At 32.9% G+C, this 27,500-nt stretch overlaps 2 protein-coding genes across 7 annotated transcripts in view; one reads left to right on the top strand and one right to left on the bottom strand.

The window, feature by feature from the left end:
* Nucleotides 1–27,070, top strand: LOC126742682 (sodium- and chloride-dependent transporter XTRP3). Of its 6 annotated transcripts, none has more exons than XR_007662665.1 (10): nt 1–872; nt 13,803–14,035; nt 15,897–16,124; nt 16,182–16,292; nt 16,355–16,611; nt 17,097–17,341; nt 18,132–18,454; nt 18,509–18,709; nt 24,438–25,103; nt 25,989–27,070. XR_007662665.1 is itself a non-coding variant. In XM_050449443.1 (10 exons), the coding sequence occupies exons 1-9, from the start codon at nt 587–589 to the stop codon at nt 18,908–18,910; spliced, it is 1,971 nt and encodes a 656-aa protein (XP_050305400.1). In that variant the 5' UTR covers nt 2–586; the 3' UTR covers nt 18,911; nt 24,438–27,070. The 6 variants fall into 6 exon arrangements, 3 of the variants coding, with proteins under 3 accessions (XP_050305399.1, XP_050305401.1, XP_050305400.1); XR_007662664.1 differs by having other exon boundaries at nt 25,808–27,070; XR_007662663.1 differs by having other exon boundaries at nt 25,638–27,070.
* The window catches only part of LOC126742685 (probable cytochrome P450 6a13), a 31,541-nt gene continuing 31,094 nt past the window's right edge, over nt 27,054–27,500 (bottom strand). Inside the window, exon 6 of the mRNA XM_050449448.1 lies at nt 27,054–27,500. Within this exon, the coding sequence (XP_050305405.1) occupies nt 27,085–27,500 (416 nt within the window). The 3' untranslated portion in view covers nt 27,054–27,084.

Raw genomic sequence — 27,500 nt, 5'->3', positions numbered from 1 at the left:
TTCTCCATTCAACCCGAGTATCATATGTGTAAATGGGGGCTATTTTAAGACAAATATGTAATACCTAAAGGTTCAAACAAATAAAAACGTCAAAGATCCTGGAAGTGTTAATAAAAAACTGCTTAGGTAAAAATAAACTCGCCAATCCCGAAATATTGAAAATCCCCCGACTACATACAAACAAACAACCCTGATGCACGGATTCATAGCAGCAAATCGGGAATTTTCCTTCCTGCCTGCCGTGGAAAATTCCATTCCGCCCCCTAAGAACCGAACTTGCCAAACAACCCCCGTATACCCTCTCCCGATCCAGGTTGGCCAATGGAACGCATCCCTTGCCAGCTCGGGGATACCACAACAAAATTACGTTCAGTCTATCGCGGTTATCCGGACCCTCTTCTCGTTCTCGCTTATCCCGAATCCCGATCGATACTTCAGCGAGCACATGCTCTCCCTATCGATTACCAGGATAACACAACTATATTCCGGATAAGTGCCCTTCGAGAAGAAAATGGGATAAAGGCCTTTTTATCTCTACATTACCGAACTCGATATATATAGATATAGATATAGAAAGTGTTGAATTATGGCCGGAAAAACACCGGAAATGACCCGGAACGGGCACGAACTGGCCCCGTTAAACAGTCGACCGACGAGCGACAGTGAAAACCGGAAACCGGGAGTGACGATTGTGCTTCAAGGTCCCCGCGGTTCGGTGATATCGAGGGGTTCCCAGGGGATGATCGACCCCCAGGGGGAGGACAACGTCGCGTGGTCCGGGAAAATTCAGTTTTTCCTCACCATCATCGGGTACTCGGTCGGTTTGGGGAACATCTGGCGGTTCCCGTATTTGTGTCAGCAGAATGGAGGAGGTAAGAAAACGGGGTGACCTTTCTGTCTATAATATATGTATATGTTTTCAAGATGGCAGCACGTCCGCCGCATATATATACCAAAATTAGATAAATTTAACTTGAAACTTATGGTTATTTTGAATAGGACCCCTGAACATATCTCGAATCTAAAAGGTTAATGCATTTATTATTTTAATTCCAAAAATCTCGAAAACGCTAGCTCGTAGCGGCTTGGATCAAGATATCTTTTTTACGTAAAAATGATGGATAAATAATTTTTTTTGTAAAAAAAAAATTTCACCCTTTAAAGTATAAAAAACCGTGTATGTAGCACCCTCTACAAGTGAGAACCCTCGCCGTAACATTAAATTTGAATTTCCCATATCAAGTTGTAAGAAAACACACCAAATACAAATATGTAATTAAAAAATGTAGATTTATTTTGGGAGTAATAATTGAGAAACTTGTTAAGAGCATCAGAAGTGTTTCAATTTGACAGTAGGTAAAGAGTTACTACTGGTCAGCCAATTTGTTTAGAAAGAAGTATCTTGATTATTAAATTAAGATATCTAATAAACATATTGTCAGGCAAGAAAAGATTGGATAATTAGAATTTTTTACTAGAACTTTATTATACAGGGGTATAAAAAAGTTTGGGTATTTTTAACACATGCAATATACCGTAGGTGACGCTCTCTGCAAGATACAGCGAAGTCGTGAACGGATTTCAATTTTTCCTCCAAAAAACTCCCTAACACCAAATTTAAATTTAATAGTTTATGAAACACTCGACTTACTTAAAAAAAAACAATTTTATATTTCTCATTTTGACGCCCTGTATATTGAATACCGAGCGCCCAATTAAAAAATGGCATAACGAAAGTCGCATTATTTTGGTCCACTTGATATGTGGTCGACGGATTGGCCTCATTTTTCTGGACACCCTGTATATGTTTATTCAACGATTTTTTAGTAAATTTTTGGTTTTGGTGTATTTTTTAACTGTATATGGTCAAGGCATATTTATTAAACAGTACAATATACGTATATGCTATATTTTTTAAAAAAGTGAGAAAATTTTGACATTTAAAAAAATTGACACAGGATTTACCTATCTAGTTTTTAAACTCGATTACTACAACTCCAATATTTAATTAAATTCTTCTGAGAAATCACTGTCTTTTATAAACAAGCAGAAAGTTATTAAATTAAATATGGCATATATTTTCTCTGTAAAAACATTGTTTTTCATCAAAACAACCCTTGCCCCCCCACCCACCCCAAACATTTGTCCAGTAAGAAATTCTTTTGAAAAATCAGTTTTTCATCCATAATATACAATCCAATAGCACTGTTTTTGTATTAAATATATATGTATGATTATATCAAATTTAAATAAACAAACTGTTATTTGATTAAATATTAACGACGAAACCAGTTGTTATTGTATTATTTTGGAAAACAATGATTTTTGAAAACAATTTCTTACTGGCAAGTTGTGTGGGGTGGGTGGGGGGCTAAGGGTAGCATTAATGAAAAACGGTTTTTTTGTAGAAAGTAATTGCCTGAGAGAAAAATGCCTTTTAAGAAAATAATAGGTGATTAAAAAATCTATAGCTTTTGTATATTTTATTTTAGAAAAAATTAATTTATAATATTAGTGTCTACATGTCTCTGGTGTTTTAGTAGTGCATAACAAACAAGGGCAAATGCTATGATTGCCTTTTTTTACGCACAAAACAAATGTAAACATTGTCAAAATAACGTGATTACTTGTGCAGTGTTGCCAGCTGGCCTGTTGCTTTTGTAATAGTAATCTGGCTTCATCATGGAATGTGATGTCTGCAAGGACAAAAATAATGTTTTTAATGTGATGGATGTCGGAAGGGAGTGTGCAAGGCCTGTGCAGGATTAACGGCTTCTGAAGTTAAAGTCTTACAACTTAGTGCTCGAGTTATGATTTTTCATTGTAAGAAATGCATCTCTCTAGAGACATGTCGTCTTTTACAAAATACCATTGAGGATAAGACCACTATCATTTCCACCAAAGATGAGTTAATTGCCTTACTAAAAAGAAAAATTGAAGAATTAGAAAATACCCAGAAATCATCAAATTCTTTAACTACAACATACAGTAATGCCAGTGAAGCAGGTACAAAGTAAACATACTAACCATAATTTGCCGAGCTTGATAATTAAACCCAAACTCAACCAGAGTATTGAAAAAATGGAGGCTGATTTAAAGCAAAATATAAATCCATCCAACCTAAAAATTGCTATTCGGGGTACCCGTACTACCTCAAGTGGTCACTTAATTGTCAAGTGTCAAAATAAACAAGATCTGGATGCTCTGAAGAAGGAAGCTGATAAGAAACTTGCCGGATATGACATTGATATACCAAAATTAAGAAAACCCAGAATAAAAATACCAGGCTATGATGGTAAAATTGCCAAAGAGGACTTGGAAGGGTGTATAAGGGAACAAAACAAATTTATTGACCCAAATGATGAGCTCAATATAACATTTTTGAAGAAAGTAAAGGACCGTTACACTGTTTTTGCAGAATGTTCTCCTTCCCTATTTCATAGGTTTATGGCTGTTGGGAAGGTTTTTATAGGCTGGGAGAGATATGCTATATTCGAAGATATTTCTGTTACACGCTGTTTTAACTGTCAAGAACATTTCCATAGAGGTGACAATTGCCCGAACCAACCAGTTTGTGAATCATGTTCTGGTTCTCATAGCTCTCGAGACTGCAATAATGCTGCGCACAAGCAATGTAAAAACTGTATCAACACCAACAATAGACACAAACTAAATTATAAGACTGACCATAAAGCTAATGATTTGGACTGTCCTTCCTATCAATATTTATTATCTGTTTTGAGAGCTAAAATCGATTATGGATCTATCAATGGCTGACACACGAGAAGAGATTGAACTTCTACAGAACCTGGACAATTTAGGTAATAAGATTAGGGAGGAAACTATTTTAAATTGTGATTTATTGGGAAATAATATTGAACTAGATAATAAGATTATAAATGTATTACATCTTAATATTCGTAGCTTAAAAAAAAAATTTTGATCAGTTAGTTAGTTTTCTTGAAAGCTATAGGCTTAACTTTTGTGATATTATTGTGCTTACAGAATGTTGGCATATAGAGAATGCTAATGGGTTTTGCTTGGATGGGTTTTGTATGTACTATAATAATGCAAGTTTTAATCAAAATGATGGCACAGTTGTTTATGTTAGGTCCAACCTAGTACACGATGTAACACATATTGAGCTTGCCCTATCAAAAGTAACATGAACCAGTATCAAATTTAAAGTAAACAATTACTCAATAAGACTCTCTTGTATATACAGACCACCTTCTACTAATACACATAAATTTATATTTTCAAACTGCAAAGGTCCCAAAAAAATTTAAACAAGCCATAGTAAAACCTATTCACAAGGCAGGTGATAAATCAAATATAAATAATTATAGACCCATAAGTATAATGAACATTTTTTCTAAAGTCTTTGAGAAATGCCTTAAGGACCGCCTGGTGGAATTTTTTAATCAAAACAATATAATTTCTAAGAACCAATTTGGTTTCCAGAGTGGCCTCAGCACAACCGATGCAGTTTGTGTGCTTTGTGAGCAAATAACAGACCATTTGGATGGTGGCAGAAAGTGTCTTACGGTCTTCCTAGACCTAGCCAAGGCATTCGACACGGTCCCTCATAACAAATTGCTGCAAGTCCTAGAATCCTATGGGATAAGGGGAACCGTGTTAGACGTTTTTGATGATTATTTGATGGATCGAGAGCAATCCGTCAAAGTTGAAAATACTATAAGTGAACCCCTTCAAATTAAAATGGGCATCCCTCAGGGGACTGTTCTGGGTCCAATTTTATTTGTAGCATATGTAAATTCCTTAACCAATATGTCAATACAAAACGGTAGTACTATCTCTTATGCTGACGACACAGCAGTAACTTTCTATGGGGAAACATGGGATTTGGTGAAGGAACATGCTATAAACGGTATAAAGAAAATAAAACACTGGCTAGACTCATTTAAATTATCATTAAATATCACTAAAACCATTTATATAGCATTTTCCCTCACAGCTGCAAACCGTCCATCATTTAATAGTATTTACATAGATAGTCTTATGGATAAACTTCATGAAGTTCATTCTACAAAATATCTTGGAATCTATATTGACAAACACTTAAAGTGGGACCACCACATCCTTAGACTATCAAAAAATATTCGAAAACTTATATACAAGTTTTATGTGCTCAGGGAAATATTAAATAAACAACTTTTGATTTCGATTTATAAAGCAATTGTGGAATCACTACTAAGGTATGGTCTAATTCTTTGGGGTGGGATATACCAAAACACATTGACTTCTTTAAATGTAACCCAAAACTACATTTTAAAAGTTATTTTCAAAAAAAACAAAAGATTTTCTACTGCATTACTTTATTCCAGAAATATTTTTGATGTACGCACTTTATACTGTTGGTCGCTCTGTATATATATTCACAAGTCTAATAAATTTAAGAACTTTGTTAATCATCAGTATCAAACTAGATTAAATGTAAATAGACACTTATCAATTCCAACTGTTGCCACTACTATGAAATTAAAATCAATTTTTTACCACGCACCCAAACTGTATAACTTATTACCACCATATATTAGACATACAAAAGCTGTCAAAAAATTTTGTAAAATATCTGGGAATTACATTTATGATCATTTACATGTATTTAAAAAACTACTTACTGTTAATTAATTTTCATATTTCATAGCTTTAGGCATTCATACATGATCGTGAAGGATTTTTGTTTTCTAATGTTTAATTATTTATTGGGTGTTAAATGGAAACTTTGCAATAGTTAGTGGATGGGACATATTTTGTTTAAATATTTATTTTTATAAAATTGTTTTTAATTTTTTGCACATACAGGTATTTGGTTACCTAGGTGCACCTTAAAATGTACTGAGATAGATTATAATTATTGGATTTTATTACACATACTTTGTAAAAGCTTATATGTAATATATCCGATTGATTGATTGATTGTATCTATACTTTTCTCACATAACCTTACAATTTTCGAGTAAAACATAAAAAAACCCTATTTTATTCCTCGAAAGCAATGCGTATCGCTATAAAAATTGCAATAGTTGTACCATTTTTTATTACAAATAAATGGATATTTAGCTTTTTTAAATAAGTTAATAGATTTTGAAGTAATTTCAGTTTTTTTTGTTCTAGACAACTTTTCATAATCAATATTTCTCATATATGGTCAAGGTATATTTATTAAACTGTAGAAAATACATATATCGTATACTATTATGTTTACAAAAGGGAGAAAATTTCAGCATATAAAATAATTGACATGAGAATTACCTGCTCCTTTGTGTGATGCTCTGGGTGGTTATGGCTTGCATCATCTATTTCAGGCAGCAACTAGACAGGGTGTTTGCTTGGATAATGTCTTTGTAAGTCCCCATATCAATGTACTTTCATCACTTGTTGTACAACCCAATATCTGAGACCATGATGGTCAGCAGGTTGACTTTTCAGTACCTACATCCCGCAGTTTAATACATACAAAAAAAATATGCCGGCCTGTAACACAACATGGGCTGTTTAATTTCCATAACATTATTTCAGATACACCTTGGCATTTTGTATCAGAGCCTAACATATTGGTTGAAGAAAAGTTTATCACATTTCTAAACATTTTACAGGATACATGCTTGAAGTGTTTTCCCATAAAGCAGTTTACTGTGAGATCAGATCAATCCAATAATATTTCCTGGTTTAGTGACGAGCCTAGAGGGATGCGTGAGAGGCTTAGGTTTCTTGAATTGGTGAGTAAACAATACACAGATGTATATCATAAAAATGTGTTTCTTCAGTACAGAAATAAATACAACAAAGCAATAAAAGTAGCAAAAATTAAAGCAAATGACCGACTCATTCAATCTTCAAGTAATCCTGGTCGCACTATGTGGCAAGTCATAAATAAATCTTGTGGCAATAAAACTGGAAGGGTTAGAGATTGTAGTCTTACAGCGAATGATTTTAACAACTTCTTTTTGGGTGTAGGTCAGGGTATCATGTCAGGAATGCCAATTTCAAATATTGATCCAATATCATTGATTCCCAAACATGATATTGTTTTTTCTTTCAATGAAGTATCCTATAACAAAGTCCGTGATATTATCTCCAGCCTCAAAAATAAAAATAGTAAGGATATTTTTGGTCTAAATGTTAAAATATTAAAATCAATTACAAATGAAATTATTGTTCCACTTACAAATTTAATCAATCTGTGCCTTAAAGAATCATGCTTTCCATCTGTTTTAAAGGAGGCACTTGTAATTCCTTTGTTTAAGAAGGGTGATTGCAATAAACCAGATAATTACAGGCCTACATCTCTTTTACCAATTGTGTCCAAGATTTTAGAGAGGTGTCTAGCTGAACAGATTGTGGACTTCTTTGAAAAAAACAACTTATTTAGCAAATGTCAATTTGGTTTTCGTAAAGACAAAAGTACAGTTCTGGGTGTCTTGGATTTGGTTTCAGATATTCTTGAAGGTTTTCAAAATTTTCAATATGACACAGTTCTTTGCTGCGACCTGAGTAAAGCTTTTGATTGCGTCGACCATGGGATCCTTCTTGGAAAGCTCAAAGCCTATAATTTGAATCCATCAAGCGTTCAACTTATGAAATCTTACCTTGAGGGCAGGTGTCAGTCTGTGAGTTTTGCTGGAGTGGCGTCGGCAATAGGCGATATTACAATGGGTGTGCCTCAGGGGTCAATTCTGGGACCCATTCTTTTTTTAATATATATCAATGATCTTCCACTAATTAGTGAATATGCAAAATTTACCCTCTTTGCCAATGACACCACAGTATCCTTTCGGGCTGACATTCTGGGTGCTTCCCTGGAGGGATCCCTGGTGGCGCGGGAAGGAGTTGAAAGCTGGTTCTGCAGCAATCGGCTTCTCATGAACTCAGATAAGACACTTAAAATCATTTTCTCTATGAGGGAACTTGGGCAGGTGGAGTCTGCTGACACAGCTAAATTCCTAGGAGTCACACTAGACCAACGTTTACATTGGGGTCATCACATCAACCAACTGACTTTAAAGCTAAACAAAGCTGCCTATCTAATAAGAGGGCTCAGTGATAGGGTCTCAGCAGCAGTTCTGAGAACTGCATACTTTGGTGTTTTCCATTCACACTTGTCATATAGTATTCTAGCCTGGGGACATGCATCTGATACCAAACGTGTGTTCGGTATACAGAGAAGGGTGATAAGGGTACTAGCTGGTCTTGCATATAGGGAGGACTGCAAGGCAGCCTTTAAACAACTTGGCATTCTCACCCTGCCCTCAGTGTACATTTTGGAAAACCTTCTGTATGTTAAACATAATACTCAGTCTTTTACTACTCACCAAGATATACATGGCTATAATACTCGCCATAGAACTGACTTTGTACCTCCTTACTGCCGTCTGGAAAGGTGTCGGGATCGACCGGGCTTTTGGGGAATAAAATTATTTAATGCTCTTCCCTCTGAAATAAAATACTTACCTCTAAACAGTTTTAAAACAAAAATCAAAAAAGTTTTATTAGTGAATGCTTTTTATTCATTAGAGGAGTTTTTAAACCACATATTTCAAGGTGATTTTACTGTGTTTTTATAACATCATTTATTGTTTTAGTTATAGTCGAATTTTAATTTAATGTTCTTAGTGTTAGTACTGTAAAGTAGTCTGTTTTAACTTTACCTATGTATTTTTTGACTTGTGTAAAATTTATATTACTGGCATCAATAAAAATTATGATTATGATTATGATTATCTACTTTTTAAACTCAATTATTACATCTCAAATATTTGATAAAATTCTTCTAAAAAATCACAGTTTTTCATCCATATTATCCAATCTAATAACCCAGTTTTTATACTAAATACTTATATATAAAATTATATCAAATTTAAATAAACAGTGTTATTAAATTAAATATTTCATATACATTTTCTGCAAAAACATTGTTTTTCATCAACACAATCCTTACCACCCCATCCACCTCAAACATTTGCCCAGTAAGAAATTCTTTTGAAAAATCACTGTTTATATAATATAATGATTAATTACACTGCACAACAAATCGAAGGTTATTTTATGTTGACTGAAATATTTTTATTGTTGTTTACTAATTCGAGGCATCTGATTTCGAATCTGTCGTCAGTTTTACTCTAACAGCTCGAGTTATTTTTTTATTGTTCTAAATTTCAATTCAATATATTCAACTTCAATATAAAATATTACAATTCTAAGAATATAAAGCACCTAGATACCAGAGTATCTGTATGTGCTATGGTAGAAACAATTTAAAAATTCTAATATATCAATGTTGTTACCCTTAGCAGGCTAGCCGTTATATAAATTAGTTCACAATATTTAACATTTTAAATAAGTTTACCCAAAACTACATAACAAAAATCAAAAACCAGACAATAAAAATGAGAAAAAGAGAAAAAAAAAAAAAGATTCATATACTATATACACATATACATTTTAACTACAAAGGTATTATGTAGTATTTTACAGAATTTTCTAGTCTTTGGTACCTAAAACCTATAATATTTGAAACAAAATAAATAATTGAATAAATGTCCATACTGAGATTTTTTTCTTTTTCCCTTATGTATTTATGTTGTGATTGCTATCGAGTAAGAAAATAAAAAGTTTGGTGAAAAGCAGAATATTGATACAAGCACATATGATCAATCAACATTAGTTGAGTTGTTTAGATATAGCTACGTTCTTCTCATTTATTTTTATTTTTGGTTTTTTATCTATTATAGTCGCGTTTTAGATAAATTATTGTAATTTTCATCATGACTTCGCTAAGAAGGGTCTGCATTAACGATCCGAATTGTTTTTGTTAAATTTGTGGTGAATATGTTTTTCAAAAATTTCGATTGAATATGTCAGACTTTGTGAAACGAGCGTATTTAGAGTGTTTTGGTTTTCCTTTGGAAACAGATAACAAGTGCTGGGTGCCCAATATTGTGTGCAAAATTTGTGTTGAAGAATTACGTTTATGGGCCACTAAGAAGAGCTTCTCTTTTAAATTCCAATCTCCAATGATTTGGCGTGAACCTTTAAATCATCACGATGACTGCTATTTTTGCGTTGTTAATATAAAAGGAATCAACAAGACGAACCGCTCCAAATGGATTTACCCCACATCAACATCAGCTGTGAGGCCTGTAAGGAGCTCAAAAGATACATCTTTACCATTACCATCTACATCTACAGAAAGTTCTGATGAATTGAATGAACTGAGTAGCATGAGCGATGACGAGTTTGTTCCAGAAAATCTCTTTGAACCAAAACCATTCGATCAAAGTGCACTTGATGATTTAATTAGAGACCTTGGACTATCCAAAACTTTGTCTGAATTATTGGCCTCCAGATTAAAAGAGAGAAATCTTTTAACTAAAGAAACTAAAGTTTCTTATTACCGCACTCGAGAAAAAGACTTACTTCCCTTTTTCGCTGAGGAGGATAATTTTGTATTTTGTACTAATATTTCTGGTTTAATGACTGCCATGGGCTTGCAGAAATATGAACCAATCGATTGGCGTTTATTTATTGACTCGTCAAAACGGAGTTTGAAGTGTGTACTATTGCACAACGGAAATAAACTAGGCTCCATACCAATAGCACATTCAACTAAAGTTAAGGAAGAATACCCCACAATGGCACTGGTCATGAACAAAATCAAATATAACAATCATAAATGGGTGATTTGCGTTGATCTTCAGATGGTGAACTTCCTTTTAGGACGACAAGGAGGCTACACTAAATATCCTTGTTTTATGTGTTTATGAGATAGTAGAGCAAAATCAGAACATTGGTCAAAAAAAGAATGGCCCTCTAGGGAAGCACTACTTCCAGGTAGCCTTAATGTTATAAATGAACCTCTAGTGCCACGAGATCGTATCATATTGCCACCCCTGCACATTAAACTAGGTTTAATGAAGCAATATGTTAAGGCATTAAATAAAGATGGTGAATGTTTCAAATATATTTCAAGGAAATTTCCAAGTCTAAGTTCAGAAAAACTCAAGGCAGGTATATTTGATGGTCCACAAATTCGCAAGTTGGTAAACGATCCTAATTGCACCAGCTCAATGTCAGAAATTGAGAAGAATGCATGGGATTCCTTTGTTTGGGTTATCCAAAATTTCTTAGGTAATAGGAAGGGTGATGTTGTCACACTTCCATCGACTTGGATGTAACATGAGCATCAAAGTGCACTTCCTACACAGCCATTTACACCATTTTCCTGAAAATCTCGGTGACATGAGTGAAGAACAGGGTGAACGATTCCACCAAGATCTTCGAACCATGGAGGAACGATTTCAGGGTCGCTGGGATGCACATATGTTGGCCGATTTTTGCTGGAGTATTCAGAGTAGCAGTTCATTCAAAACTAGTAGAAAATCATATAAAAGAAAATTCCTGAGTGTATAGTTCTTGTAATTAAAAATGTTTGTACGTTGAGTGTATTTTTAATTCCCAAAAAATACTCCCTCCTTTTAACTCAAAAACTAGAGCTGACACATATAAACTGATGACATTATTTAATATCAGCATTAAAAATAAGCCTAGAATCATAAAAATATTCCATGCAACATACATGCTGTTGGGCGGTGTTATTTTTAAAGTGCTAAGTGTTTTTTCAAGCGCTAGTAAGTGCATAACATTGAAAGCATATTCTGTTAAGTCTCAATCTTAATAGTCTGGAATATATTTTTGCACTCTAGAAATATCTGATTTAAGTCACCTGTTGTTACAGAGGATACATTTATCACATCTACTTCCTTTAAAATCGAAACTGCTACTGCGTGGAAATGAATTCAGTCTAAAAAATGACACCATTAAAATTCTATTAAAAAATTCGATGTAACTAAACAGGAAACATACTTACAATATATGGGGTTACGACGATTAAATTTTGAATATTGCAGTATACAAAGAGGACTAACGTTGCGAAATTTCCATATTTTCTTTATAACCACAGAACACAAATATATATTATAACTACGAATATAGTTTATAAATGCGAATGTTATTAAAAAAGATACATAACTTTAAAAAAAAGCAGCATATTATCAAATCATATGAATAATTATAAAGAATGAACTTGCCGGAACCAAAAAAAGAGTAAGTTAGGTTATGTTGGTTAATGACATCTACGTTGACAGATGACACTTGTGACATATCAGTTGACAGTTAAGCCATATTATTTTAGGGAGTAAGCGTCTTACTCGGTTGCCTTATATTTGTGTTCTGTGCTTTACAGTGTCTTAAGCGTTACGTCGTCATATGGTTGCGCTCGAATGACGTCATGTCTAACAGCTCAGTATATGTCAGAAAAATATTAGTAAATATTAGCTATACCTTTCATCGGTATTGCATTCGCTTTGGAGATTGACCTAAACCATGTAAACACCCATTTGTCTAAGTTTTCAAAACGTTTTGAGTCTAAATTTGATCTCATACATTTTAAGGATCAGATCAAGAGGAAATACAATAAACAAAAAAGTTAATGGCGTAAACATAACCTCACTCAGATTTTTTTTACACAGAAATAAACACAAGCTAAATGAAAAATCAATTTAAAAAAAATATCCGCGCAACCCCACCTATACGTTCTTTACTGTATTTTTTGCAAATCTATTCGCTCTTTTGATAATTTATTATTTTCTGCATTTTTATTTGGTTTGGATGTCTTAACTGTTAATGTATATGAGACATTAATATTAAATAAATTAAAACTAATACTAAGAAATGTAATGCTTCTACTAAAAAAATATCAAAAAATTGATATCAATATTTATTGATTATTATTGTTTCTATGGCTTCCCTTTGAGTTTCACATATCGAGTTTATTAGCGGTGTCCCGAGACCGCTAACAAACGCTTAAAGCGCCTTATACGGTGACGTCATGACTTGATCGCTCGAATGAGATGTCTTAAAGACGCTTATAGCCGTTTACTCGCTAAAATATGGCTTTAATAAGACACTAAACAGGTGTCAACTGTAAACTTCTGTTGCTTGCCACTTTAATTTCAATTATGGACACTCAATTATATATTAATTTAAATAATAATGTCTGGTCACCTTGAATGAACGCGGTGCGTTAAACATAATTAATCGCGTGCCTACGTAACTTAATATCCAAGTGATATCCTGAAATTAGGACGCGGAGGGTGCAATATCGATTGCCACCCCTCAGTTGGGGTTTAAATAAGGCGTGACGGACTTATATTGGGAGTTTTATTATTTTATTCATTTAAGATGTAACCTACATCCGAGGCACTATTATATGATGGCACTATGTGATAACAGTTTCATGTTACGAAACTGGGTTAGACAAGCATTTATTCAATAATTAAGTAAATAGGTAACTTACTGAGAGAATCAAAATTAGGTTAAACCAGCTTACTAGTAATCATTTAGGCATATATGTATAAATTACCTATTTATACATATATGCATTTAGGTTATAAGCGGTCATTACTGTCAACTTCAAACGTGACAGCTGTCAACTGTGAGATAGAATTCACACATTTGACAAGACCGCGTCTAATAACTATTGTATTAACCAATAGGAGGGTTGCCAGATAGTATTTTCCTAGAATATCTAAAATCCGTACCTTAATTGGCCCCTTAGAGCCCTTTTTTCCTAAGACACCAAAACCCCCATCAAACAACAAGTGGCAATCGTGAAATTAGTTGGTTGCTGTCACTGTGAACGTCACTTGTCAATTTAAAGTCATAACTTGTCAACCTGAATTTCGAATTTTTAGCGGTTTGTTTTCTCTTATTTACAGGAGCGTTCCTGATCCCGTTCGCGGTGATGTTAATCCTGGAGGGCATCCCGCTCTTCCTGATCGAACTGGGAATCGGTCAAAAAATGCGATTGGGATCGTTGGGGGTGTGGAACACGATCCATCCGTGGCTCGGGGGCATCGGGATCTCCAGTTGCCTGGTCACCTTCTTCGTCGTCCTTTACTACAACGTGATCATCACCTGGTGCTTTTATTATTTGTTTAACAGTTTTCGGGTAAGAACTTAACATATAACAGACTTTATCATAATAATGTTATTGATTATCTCCGAGATACAAGTGCTTCTATTTCAAAGGCCTTCGAGCTTTTGTTAAGGGGTTTAACTGGAGGATAAACGGCGAAAATAGGGCGCAGCAGAGAGTGTTAAGGGGTTTTTCTTAAGAGGGAATGCTTTCTTAAATAGGACGAGTTTAAAATCCTTAGTGTGAAATCACTTAAATAGATTAGAAGCTTTATTGTCTCCGCTACCTACTTCGATATGGGCTAGAGATTTTATTATAATGTTTTCTGACTCTGCTTGATTAGCAACAAGAAGACTGACTAATTTAATTAAATGTCCAACTTGTGTGTCACAGTTCTCGTTCTCATTAATTGACTATGTTCTAATGTCTGTCATATTTGAAGTTGTCTATTTAAAAACCTTCGAGGTTTACACCACATTAGAAAATTTACCAATAATCACAACTTGCATGCCTATTTTTAAGCGAGTAACTGTGATTTATCAAAAGCATTTGATTGCGTTAACCAAGCTGACTAAACTGTCTTCGTCTTGACTTATCTAGTTGATATTGAAAAATTTAAATTTACTTCCAGGTATTTGAGATGTAGCCTATCACTCTCTTTTTTCACTGTAAAATGCACTCAACTGCCTGGAAGTAATTAAGAAATTCTTCCAGGCAGTTGAGATCTATCATGGATTTCCATGGTGTGTTTTCTTCTTATCTTAAATTGGCAAAAAGTTATTCCTCTCTGAGGTACAACTCTGGAGTGAAATATTAAGACTATTGTAAACATTAGTTTAAACAAGAAAAATCCTCACTTTATACTTTCTACTTATGTATTTTAGAGACTGTATCCATAAAAATTGAGGTTTCCAGTTGTTTTTTGTTGAATTTTACATTTTGTGGGATATTTTTTAAATTACTTGAGATCGCTTAATAAATTTTCAGTCAAAGGTACATCCTCTCAGGGTGAACATTTTAAGGTATTAAAGATTTTTGTACCTAAAAAACTTTTAAAGTTACAAGCATTTTTGTAAACCAATGGATTTAAACTTTTAAGGAAAAACATCAAAATTTGATGATTTTGAACTCATTTTTCTGTACTATCCAAGACATTTAAAATAAAATCATTGGGTATAGGTTCAATCAAAAGCAATGCCTGATGCTGAATTTAATATACAAAACTAGAAAACTCATTTAGCCAAAGACGATTTTGGTGGTCTCTTGTCAAATTTTAAATTTTTTAGGATATTTTCAAAATTACTTGAGATTTCTTAACAACTTTCCACTCAAAGGTGTGTCCTCTCGGGGCGAACATTTTAAGGTATTAACAATTTTTCTATCTAAAAAACTGTCGACATTAGAGGCATTTTTGTAAACGAAAGAATCTTCAATTTTTCAAACGCATTCAATTTCACACACGTTTCTTACCATATCTCCGCAACCATTAGAGATATCCTTAAAAATCTTTCGGTTTATTCAAAAGAAAGGTCTGATGATGGATCTTATTAATCATGCGAAACGTATCAAACGTTTTTTTGCCAAGGGTCTTAAGAGTTTATGCTGCTTTTAAACAATTTAAAAAAAGCGTTTGCCTGTTTGTTATACCTACTCTAGTCTTGAAGAATACTACTGTAATAATTTTTAATTCGTGTATAGAGGATTACACATATATGTTTATAAAAAATATGGATATTCTTTTATTGTAGGCTAAATTTTTAAGGTAGATTTCAACATTTTATTTGTACTTGGGCTATTTTATACCTTATTGTTGCTTTATCGAGCAGATTTTGACTTTTGATATTCATTAAGGCTTATAGTGACTCATTTGATAAGTTTTCTTTATGATTCTCAGTTAGAACTTCCATGGCAAGAATGCCCGAAAGACCCCCTGACAAACGCAACTTTACCAGAATGCGAAAAATCATCGGCAACTGCATATTTTTGGTATAGGGTCACCCTGGACGCGAGCCCGTCCATCCAGGAGCCCGGCAACCCAAAATGGTGGATCGTCTTATGTCTATTACTGGCCTGGATAGTGGTATTCTTTATTGTAATGAAAGGAATCCAGAGTTCCGGCAAGGTACTTTAATCAGTTCAATTGGCTTCACTGTTTTTTTCCTGTCCTGTTCACTTTTAGGTGGTGTACTTTACCTCGCTCTTCCCTTACATCGTGCTCACCATATTTTTCATCGAAGGGCTGACGTTAGAGGGTGCCACCGAGGGGCTTATGCACATGCTCAAACCGAAAGTGAGTTACCAAAAGAGGCAACGTGACACACAAATTGAATTAAATCGTTTTAATTATCGCAGGTGCACAAGCTGAGAGACCCGAAGGTGTGGCTGGACGCGGCCACTCAGGTTTTCTACTCGTTCGGGTTGGCTTTCGGGTCCCTGGTCGCCTTCGGTTCCTACAATAACCCGAAAAACAATTGCGTCCGCGATGTCGTTTTGGTGTCGGTCTGTAACGCTTTTACCGCCATCTATGCGAGCGTCGTTATTTTCGCCATTTTGGGCTTTAAGGCGGTCAGCAAGGTGAAGGAGTGCAACGAGATGCAAATCAAGTTAGGGTGAGTTCGCCCAAAAGTCTATTTTCGCATCTGTATAATGTTTATTAGTCTAAAGAAATTTCGCTATATTTGGCAACGATGTAATAGATATAGTGATGCGATAGGACCATACTGCAAGAGTTATTTAGTCAATTAGTTTTTTATTTCACCAAGTGTCTGATGCATAACTTCGAAACTACTGCGTCTACAGGGAAAGTTGTAAGGGCTTTTTTCGTAAAGAGACTAATTAGCTTTCATATAAAATAAAGATCGATGAAATTGTTACAGGAGTTTTTGAATTATTTGGATTTTTGTAAAGCCTGTGACAGTATCAAGATTTTTTTCAATTCATGGCAAAATAATTGAATAACTTCAAAACAGTTGCATTTACAAGGAAACTTGTGCAACTTCAATGCATACATCATAAAGAACAAAACAAGTCTAGTTTTTATAATATGCTTTGTTTAATGACAAACGACTATGACTATCGGGCATTTTTGTTTTAGGAATGGATCTCTCAATTGTTCCTTAGAAAAGGAGTTAGAAGAGGCCGCAGAAGGTACCGGTTTGGCCTTCATAGTGTTCACGGAAGCGATAGTGAGACTCCCGTTATCCCCTTTCTGGGCGATCCTGTTTTTCGTGATGCTCCTCTCCTTGGGAATCGGCTCCCAGATCGGGATGCTCGAGGGGATGCTCTGCACCATATTCGATATCGAAATATTGAAAAGGATCAGTAAACAGTACATTACAGGTCAGTTACCTGTTACCTTCTAGTCTCTAGTTTTGATGAACTTAGATAAACGCCAACTTATTGATGAATAAGAATGAATAGGAACCTCCGGATTCATATTATTCGCTAATCTACAAACACATACATCTATATACAATCTTCGTTTTAACGTTGATTGAATATTTGGATAAAAATTCAATCAACGCTATTACACTAATATCCACCCAAATAAAACGAAGCAAACCGTATTTAGTATCCGACTAACCACATAAGTTACTACTACTAAGTATGAAAATAAATAATAAAATATATGAAAAATTGAATTCTCTACTATAATAAATTACTTATAAACAGTAATAAATTAGGGTTTATTTATACTACCGATGTAATTTTGTAAAAACATGTATACATCTACTTATTTTATAAGTAGCTTTCTAATAATTTTAAAGGAATTGCCCTAATTCCATTTGCTTCGAAAATGTTAATTAACATTGTGTAATCGACCGTATCCAAAGGCCATTATTTGAATACTTTTTATTTCTTTTGACATTTTAGTATTGTACTATGTCATATTTTAACCTAGTGTGCCTTGACTGAGTTAACACGATCAAAGAGGCTTGAAAAAATAAATCAGCTGTCAACGTCAAACGTCATCCGTCAAGGAAGACAGTTGACATTTGACGTTGACAGATTAAATAGTTCAATTGAAGTAAAAAGTGCATTCTAAGCGTGCGTACTTACCGCACTCTAATAGACAATAAATTTCCTCTATATCATCTAATTTGATTTTAAAAGTCCGTAATGGTTCCAGGTACTGTCTGTCTAATTTGCTTCTGTATCGGACTAATATTCACGACCGGTGCGGGCGAGTACTGGCTCAGCATGTTCGATTCGTTCGCCGGTACCATCGGGTTAATCGTGGTCGCCCTAATGGAAATGATCGCGGTCATTTACGTGTACGGCCACAAGAAGTTCAGTAACGACATCTACGAAATGACCGGATACAAACCGGGATGGTACTGGCAAATCACGTGGCGCTACCTGGCCCCCGGGATCATGATCATGATCTTGGGTTCGTCGGTCGTTTCGATGGTTATCGAGCATCCTCAGTATTCGGCCTGGAGTGCGGAAAGGGTAAGGGTGCCCGTTATTATTTAAATGGTTAGTGCGATGGGTTGTTTTTTTAAGGGAGTCTCCGAGAAAACCCCGTATCCAGGGTGGGTGCTGGTTATAGCAGGCGTGATGGTACTAGCCGGGATTTTACCTATACCCATAGTATTCTTGCTGAGGCGGTACCAGATTCTCAAAATGGATATTAACATACACGAAGGATCGATCAGGCGGATCGATACCACCGTATCGACCAAAGAAATGATCACCGACGTAGACGTAAGTTTATATTATTATAATTTATTCGGTGTTTGCTTGCCATTTTGCACTGACCCCCTATAAATTCAATGCTAGACCCCTAATCGTAATTTTTTAACGAACAACCCCTGATAGGAACAAATGACAAGCCCCGATGGTCCCTGCATCACGGCTTCTAACACGCTCAAAAATAAGTTCACTATCGGCGATTATGAGGTCTAATGTAAGTAAGTGTGTTCCGGCTTTAAAGCATGCTGTTAGTTTTTGTGGTTTTTTAGATTAGGTTTTTATTGATCAGTGGTCACTGTAGTTGGCCAAGCATGTTTCTAGTTTATTGGTTTAAAAATTAGTGGGACGATAAGTTGAATTCAAGTGACTCAATAAGAGACTTAATTTATTTGGGGATAAGGAAAAAATCCTAAAAAATCATTGTTTGGTTGATATTTTCATAGGCTTCAGTTAAGGGTTGGGGCTAACTTACTATAATTTTTTTGGTAAATGTACATACAAGGGGAGTCAGAAAAATTAGCTGATATGACTCAATGCGAACTACTTCTCGAAAATCCCAAAAAATCACATTTAGGAATTATATACAGGGTTGAAATTTTAATATGTTTCAGTAAAGGCTTGGGGCTAAATATTATCTCACTATACAAATTTTTGTTAATGTACAGGGTGAGTCAGAAAACTGGTCTGAAATTAACAAATGAGAAAAACTTCATTTACATAAAACTGTTTTTCAAAAATCACAAAAAATCATAGTTTGCAATTATATACAGGGTTGAAATTTTAATATGTTTCAGTAAAGGCTTGGGGCTAAATATTATCTCACTATACAAATTTTTGTTAATGTACAGGGTGAGTCAGAAAACTGGTCTAAAATTAACAAATGAGAAAAACTTCATTTACATAAAACTGTTTTTCAAAAATCACAAAAAATCATAGTTTGCAATTATATACAGGGTTGAAATTTTAATATGTTTCAGTAAAGGCTTGGGGCTAAATATTATCTCACTATACAAATTTTTGTTAATGTACAGGGTGAGTCAGAAAACTGGTCTGAAAATAACAGATGAGAAAAACTTCATTTACATAAAACTATTTTGTCAAAAATCACAAAAAACCATATTTTGCAATTATATACAGGGTTGAAATTTTAATATGTTTCAGTAAAGGCTTGGGGCTAAATATTATCTCACTATACAAATTTGTGTTAATGTACAGGGTGAGTCAGAAAACTGGTCTGAAAATAACAGATGAGAAAAACTTCATTTACATAAAACTATTTTGTCAAAAATCACAAAAAATCATATTTTGCAATTACATACAGGGTTGAAATTTTAATATGTTTCAGTAAAGGCTTGGGGCTAAATATTATCTCACTATACAAATTTTTGTTAATGTACAGGGTGAGTCAGAAAACTGGTCTGAAAATAACAGATGAGAAAAACTTCATTTACATAAAACTATTTTGTCAAAAATCACAAAAAACCATATTTTGCAATTATATACAGGGTTGAAATTTTAATATGTTTCAGTAAAGGCTTGGGGCTAAATATTATCTCACTATACAAATTTTTGTCAATGTACAGGGTGAGTCAGAAAACTGGTCTAAAATTAACAAATGAGAAAAACTTTATTTACATAAAACTGTTTTTCAAAAATCACAAAAAATCATATTTTGCAATTATATACAGGGTTGAAATTTTAATATGTTTCAGTAAAGGCTTGGGGCTAAATATTATCTCACTATACAAATTTTTGTTAATGTACAGGGTGAGTCAGAAAACTGGTCTAAAATTAACAAATGAGAAAAACTTCATTTACATAAAACTGTTTTTCAAAAATCCAAAAAAATCATATTTTGCAATTATATACAGGGTTGAAATTTTAATATGTTTCAGTAAAGGCTTGGGGCTAAATATTATCTCACTATACAAATTTTTGTTTATGTACAGAAAACTGGTCTAAAATTAACAAATGAGAAAAACTTCATTTACATAAAACTGTTTTTCAAAAATCACAAAAAATCAGATTTTGCAATTATATACAGGGTTGAAATTTTAATATGTTTCAGTAAAGGCTTGGGGCTAAATATTATCTTACTATATAAATTTTTGTTAATGTATAGGGTGAGTCAGAAAACTGGTCTAAAATTAACAAATGAGAAAAACTTCATTTACATAAAACTGTTTTTCAAAAATCACAAAAAATCATATTTTGCAATTATATACAGGGTTGAAATTTTAATATGTTTCAGTAAAGGCTTGGGGCTAAATATTATCTCACTATACAAATTTTTGTTAATGTACAGGGTGAGTCAGAAAACTGGTCTAAAATTAACAAATGAGAAAAACTTCATTTACATAGAACTGTTTTTCAAAAATCACAAAAAATCATATTTTGCAATTATATACAGGGTTGAAATTTTAATATGTTTCAGTAAAGGGTTGGGGCTAAATATTATCTTACTATATAAATTTTTGTTAATGTACAGGGTGAGTCAGAAAACTGGTCTAAAATTAACAAATGAGAAAAACTTCATTTACATAAAACTGTTTTTCAAAAATCACAAAAAATCAAATTTTGCAATTATATACAGGGTTGAAATTTTAATATGTTTCAGTAAAGGGTTGGGGCTAAATATTATCTTACTATATAAATTTTTGTTAATGTACAGGGTGAGTCAGAAAACTGGTCTAAAATTAACAAATGAGAAAAACTTCATTTACATAGAACTGTTTTTCAAAAATCACAAAAAATCATATTTTGCAATTATATACAGGGTTGAAATTTTAATATGTTTCAGTAAAGGCTTGGGGCTAAATATTATCTCACTATACAAATTTTTGTTAATGTACAGGGTGAGTCAGAAAACTGGTCTAAAATTAACAAATGAGAAAAACTTCATTTACATAGAACTGTTTTTCAAAAATCACAAAAAATCATATTTTGCAATTATATACAGGGTTGAAATTTTAATATGTTTCAGTAAAGGGTTGGGGCTAAATATTATCTTACTATATAAATTTTTGTTAATGTACAGGGTGAGTCAGAAAACTGGTCTAAAATTAACAAATGAGAAAAACTTCATTTACATAAAACTGTTTTTCAAAAATCCAAAAAAATCATATTTTGCAATTATATACAGGGTTGAAATTTTAATATGTTTCAGTAAAGGCTTGGGGCTAAATATTATCTCACTATACAAATTTTTGTTTATGTACAGAAAACTGGTCTAAAATTAACAAATGAGAAAAACTTCCTTTACATAAAACTGTTTTTCAAAAATCACAAAAAATCATATTTTGCAATTATATACAGGGTTGAAATTTTAATATGTTTCAGTAAAGGCTTGGGGCTAAATATTATCTCACTATACAAATTTGTGTTAATGTACAGGGTGAGTCAGAAAACTGGTCTGAAAATAACAGATGAGAAAAACTTCATTTACATAAAACTATTTTGTCAAAAATCACAAAAAATCATATTTTGCAATTACATACAGGGTTGAAATTTTAATATGTTTCAGTAAAGGCTTGGGGCTAAATATTATCTCACTATACAAATTTTTGTTAATGTACAGGGTGAGTCAGAAAACTGGTCTGAAAATAACAGATGAGAAAAACTTCATTTACATAAAACTATTTTGTCAAAAATCACAAAAAACCATATTTTGCAATTATATACAGGGTTGAAATTTTAATATGTTTCAGTAAAGGCTTGGGGCTAAATATTATCTCACTATACAAATTTTTGTCAATGTACAGGGTGAGTCAGAAAACTGGTCTAAAATTAACAAATGAGAAAAACTTTATTTACATAAAACTGTTTTTCAAAAATCACAAAAAATCATATTTTGCAATTATATACAGGGTTGAAATTTTAATATGTTTCAGTAAAGGCTTGGGGCTAAATATTATCTCACTATACAAATTTTTGTTAATGTACAGGGTGAGTCAGAAAACTGGTCTAAAATTAACAAATGAGAAAAACTTCATTTACATAAAACTGTTTTTCAAAAATCCAAAAAAATCATATTTTGCAATTATATACAGGGTTGAAATTTTAATATGTTTCAGTAAAGGCTTGGGGCTAAATATTATCTCACTATACAAATTTTTGTCAATGTACAGGGTGAGTCAGAAAACTGGTCTGAAAATAACAGATGAGAAAAACTTCATTTACATAAAACTATTTTGTCAAAAATCACAAAAAACCATATTTTGCAATTATATACAGGGTTGAAATTTTAATATGTTTCAGTAAAGGCTTGGGGCTAAATATTATCTCACTATACAAATTTTTGTTAATGTACAGGGTGAGTCAGAAAACTGGTCTAAAATTAACAAATGAGAAAAACTTCATTTACATAAAACTGTTTTTCAAAAATCCAAAAAAATCATATTTTGCAATTATATACAGGGTTGAAATTTTAATATGTTTCAGTAAAGGCTTGGGGCTAAATATTATCTCACTATACAAATTTTTGTTTATGTACAGAAAACTGGTCTAAAATTAACAAATGAGAAAAACTTCATTTACATAAAACTGTTTTTCAAAAATCACAAAAAATCAGATTTTGCAATTATATACAGGGTTGAAATTTTAATATGTTTCAGTAAAGGCTTGGGGCTAAATATTATCTCCTTATACAAATTTTTGTTAATGTACAGGGTGAGTCAGAAAACTGGTCTGAAATTAACAAATGAGAAAAACTTCATTTACATAAAACTATTTTTCAAAAATCACAAAAAATCATAGTTTGCAATTATATACAGGGTTGAAATTTTAATATGTTTCAGTAAAGGCTTGGGGCAAAATATTATCTCATTATACAAATTTTTGTTAATGTACAGGGTGAGTCACAAAACTGGTCTAAAATTAACAGATGAGAAAAACTTCATTTACATAAAACTGTTTTTCAAAAATCACAAAAAATCAGATTTTGCAATTATATACAGGGTTGAAATTTTAATATGTTTCAGTAAAGGCTTGGGGCTAAATATTATCTCACTATACAAATTTTTGTTAATGTACAGGGTGAGTCAGAAAACTGGTCTGAAATTAACAAATGAGAAAAACATCATTTATATAAAACTGTTTTTCAAAAATCACAAATAATCATATTTTGCAATTATATACAGGGTTGAAATTTTAATATGTTTCAGTAAAGGCTTGGGGCTAAATATTATCTCACTATACAAATTTTTGTTAATGTATAGGGTGAGTCAGAAAACTGGTCTAAAATTAGCAGATGAGAAAAACTTCATTTACATAAAACTGTTTTTCAAAAATCACAAAAAATCATATTTTGCAATTATATACAGGGTTGAAATTTTAATATGTTTCAGTAAAGGCTTGGGGCTAAATATTATCTCACTATACAAATTTTTGTTAATGTACAGGGTGAGTCAGAAAACTGGTCTGAAATTAAGAAATGAGAAAAACTTCATTTACATAAAACTATTTTTCAAAAATCACAAAAAATCATATTTTGCAATTATATACAGGGTTGAAATTTTAATATGTTTCAGTAAGGGCTTGGGGTTAAATATTATCTTACTATACAAATTTTTGTTAATATACAGGGTGAGTCAGAAAACTGAGACGAGGATTCGTCTATGATATTCAATTATATTGTATGTAAAATGTGATGTGTATTTTGCTGTTTTAGTTTTAGACCTGATGATCGCTCTAATAGAACGAAACACGTGTCGTCAATAATAAATTAATTTTTCGTATTTAGCTAGACGAAGAGGACGGCATGAACTTGTCCATCTACGATGACGACTCGTCGTCCTCTGACTACGAAGACAGTAGGCCTCGTCAGCTTAAGCTTAAGGTTGTTAACAATTAAAGAGATGTCTTTGCCGTATTTTCTTCAATTTTCCGACCCCTTTGGTTGTATCGTATATTGTGATAAGGATCGACGAAATGCCAAAGAATGATCTGTTTTTTTTTTTTTTAAGTTCGCATTTATTAGTCCGAAAATGTGATACTACGATTTAGGAAAGCCGTTGGATAATTTATGTATTAGTTATTATGAATAACTGGTTATTATTGGTGATATTTTAATTTATTTAAGTGGTTTATCGAGTGACTTGTCGTTATACGTGTTCGAAGCACAGTCAATTTGTTGTTAAAAGTGCCCGATAAGGTCAGTTAACAAAGGACAAATAGAGGCTTTAATAAAATTCAAATTTATTAATCGATTTTTTTTTTAAATTATGATTTTATAGGAAAGTTGAGAAGTTTCTTTGTAAATATATTCGTTTTCGAGTTTTTGAGGTAGTTGAAATGAATATTGATATTATCAAAGGCTTTACAAAAATCGAAATATTTTGTAAACTTACTGACCGATTTTTTTGATTTTGGTGTCATATGAAAGCTGATGAGTTTCTTTACCAAAAAGGTCATTACAAGTCTCCTTGTAAATAGAATCGTTTTAGAGTTATTGAATGATTGAAAAAAATCGTTGATATTGTCAAAGGCTTCAGAAAATTCAAATATTTTAAAAACTTACTGACTGATTTCTTTGATTTTGGTTTCATATTAAAGCTGATGAGTTTCTTAACCAAAAAGGTCATTACAAGTTTTCTTGTAATTACAATGGTTCTCAAGTTATTAAGCATTATTTGAGGTGGTTCGAAAAAATTTTGATATTGTCAAAGGCTTTACAAAGGTCGAAATATTTTTAAAACTGATTTACCAATTTCTTTGATTTTGGTTTCACATTAAAGCTGATGAGTTTCCTAACCAAAAAGGTCATTACAAGTTTTCTTATAAATTCAATATTTTTGGAGTTATTGACTAGTCTTTTAGGTCTTTAAAAAAAACCTTGATATTATCAAAGGCTTCACAAAAATCCAGATATTTTCAAAACTTACTGACCAACTTTTTTAATGTTTGTTTCGAATGAAAGCTGATGAGTTTCTTTACCAAAAAGGTCATTACAAGTTTCCTTGTAAATAGAATCGTTTTAGAGTTATTGAATGATTGAAAAACATCGTTGATATTGTCAAAGACTTCAGAAAATTCAAATATTTTTAAAACTTACTGATCGATTTCTTTGATTTTGGTTTCATATGAAAGCTGATGAATTTCTTTACCAAAAAGGTCATTACAAGTTTCCTTGTAATTACAATCGTTTTTGAGTTATTGAGTAGTTTTTGAGGTGGTTTAAAAAGTGTTGATATTGTCAAAGGCTTTACAAAAGCCGAAATATTATGAAAACTTACTGACCGATTTCTTTGATTTTGGTTTCGTATTAAAGCTGATGAGTTTCTTAACCAAAAAGGTCATTACAAGTTTCCTTGTAATTACAATCGTTTTTGAGTTATTGAGTAGTTTTTGAGGTGGTTTAAAAAGTGTTGATATTGTCAAAGGCTTTACAAAAATCCAAATATTTTCAAAACTTATTGACCGATTTTTTTGATTTTGGTTTCATATGAAAGCTGATGAGTTTCTTTATCAAAAAGGTCATTACTTGTAAATACAACCGTTTTCAAGGTATCGAGTGATTGAAAAAACCTTGATATTGTCAAAGGCTTTAAAAAATGTAAAACTTATCGATTTTTTTGATTTGGGTTTCATATGAAAACCGATTAAATTCTTTGCTAAAAAACCAGATCAGAGTTTCCTTTACAATCCACTTTTCTTTGTTAACTGACTCATATAAGACATCTCTTCTAGGGTAGTCTTCCACGAAAAGTGGATGTATAGTTCGTTCAAAACATGTTAGCATTTAAGTAGCCTCGTGTACATAGTGTAAAAAAAAATTATTAAAAATTAATAGGTCATAAATATTAAAACAACCAACAAAAAAAAGGAATTTTACGCTTCAGTTTGTATTTTTACTATTAACTACCGACGTTCGTTTTCAATGTAGTGCCTCTACTACCTAAGTTAATTATTAATTAAAATACAAGACAATACTGATGGTTTAGATCGAAATACGGGGTGTCCCGAGTTTCTCTTAATTGTGGGACGCCCTGTATATATTTATATATATGTAGCAGTATAGTACTTATATACTGAAAATTTTATATAAATATTTTTGTTTTGACAAGTTGTTTAGCAATAACTTCCAAAAGTATTATAGAACATGTTTTAATTTTAAGTTAATTCCTTTATAGCTCAGTGTATATTTGAATTAATTTTAAACAAAGTGAGACAAACTCATTGGAAAAAATGACGACGTTTCGGCTTCCAGTGGCCATCGTCAAATAAAAGTAACGAGTTTCTTAGACACTCTTGAACGGGTTTGTCACACCTTGGACTTGTTGGAGGTACACTAAAAAAAAACCAATTCAAGACTTGGTTGTTGTTTCCCCTCGGTTGGTTAATAACGAAAAAAAAAATATATTGTGTAGAAAAGCAGTCGTTTGTTTTATTTAAATTTTCTGCACGTTTACCCATATGCCCCCTTGCGCAGCCAGGATCAGGTTATCACGGACCATTTTCACTGGAACGGCGGTTTTTTCGTTCAAGGACAACTTGTATTTTCTCACGATGGTGACCAGGCCCACTTTGCTCTGCATTATACCGAACCGTAGGCCTAAACACATCCGGGGCCCCTCGCCGAACGGTAAATACGTGTACTCCCGGATCATTTTCTTGTTTTCCGGACTGAAACGGTCCGGATCGAACGTTTCCGGTTCCGGGAAATATTCCGGGTCCATGTGTAGACCCCAGGCGGGAATGAACATCGAGGTGCCCTTTGCGATCACCGTATCCGTGCCGGGGATGGTGTAGTCTTTGGTGCAACAACGCGGGATTGCCGGTACTGGTGGGTATTTACGCATGGTTT

This window comes from Anthonomus grandis, chromosome 12, assembly GCF_022605725.1.
Source record: "Anthonomus grandis grandis chromosome 12, icAntGran1.3, whole genome shotgun sequence".
Lineage (NCBI taxonomy): Eukaryota > Metazoa > Arthropoda > Insecta > Coleoptera > Curculionidae > Anthonomus > Anthonomus grandis.
This window is presented reverse-complemented; position numbering and strand designations above follow the sequence as displayed.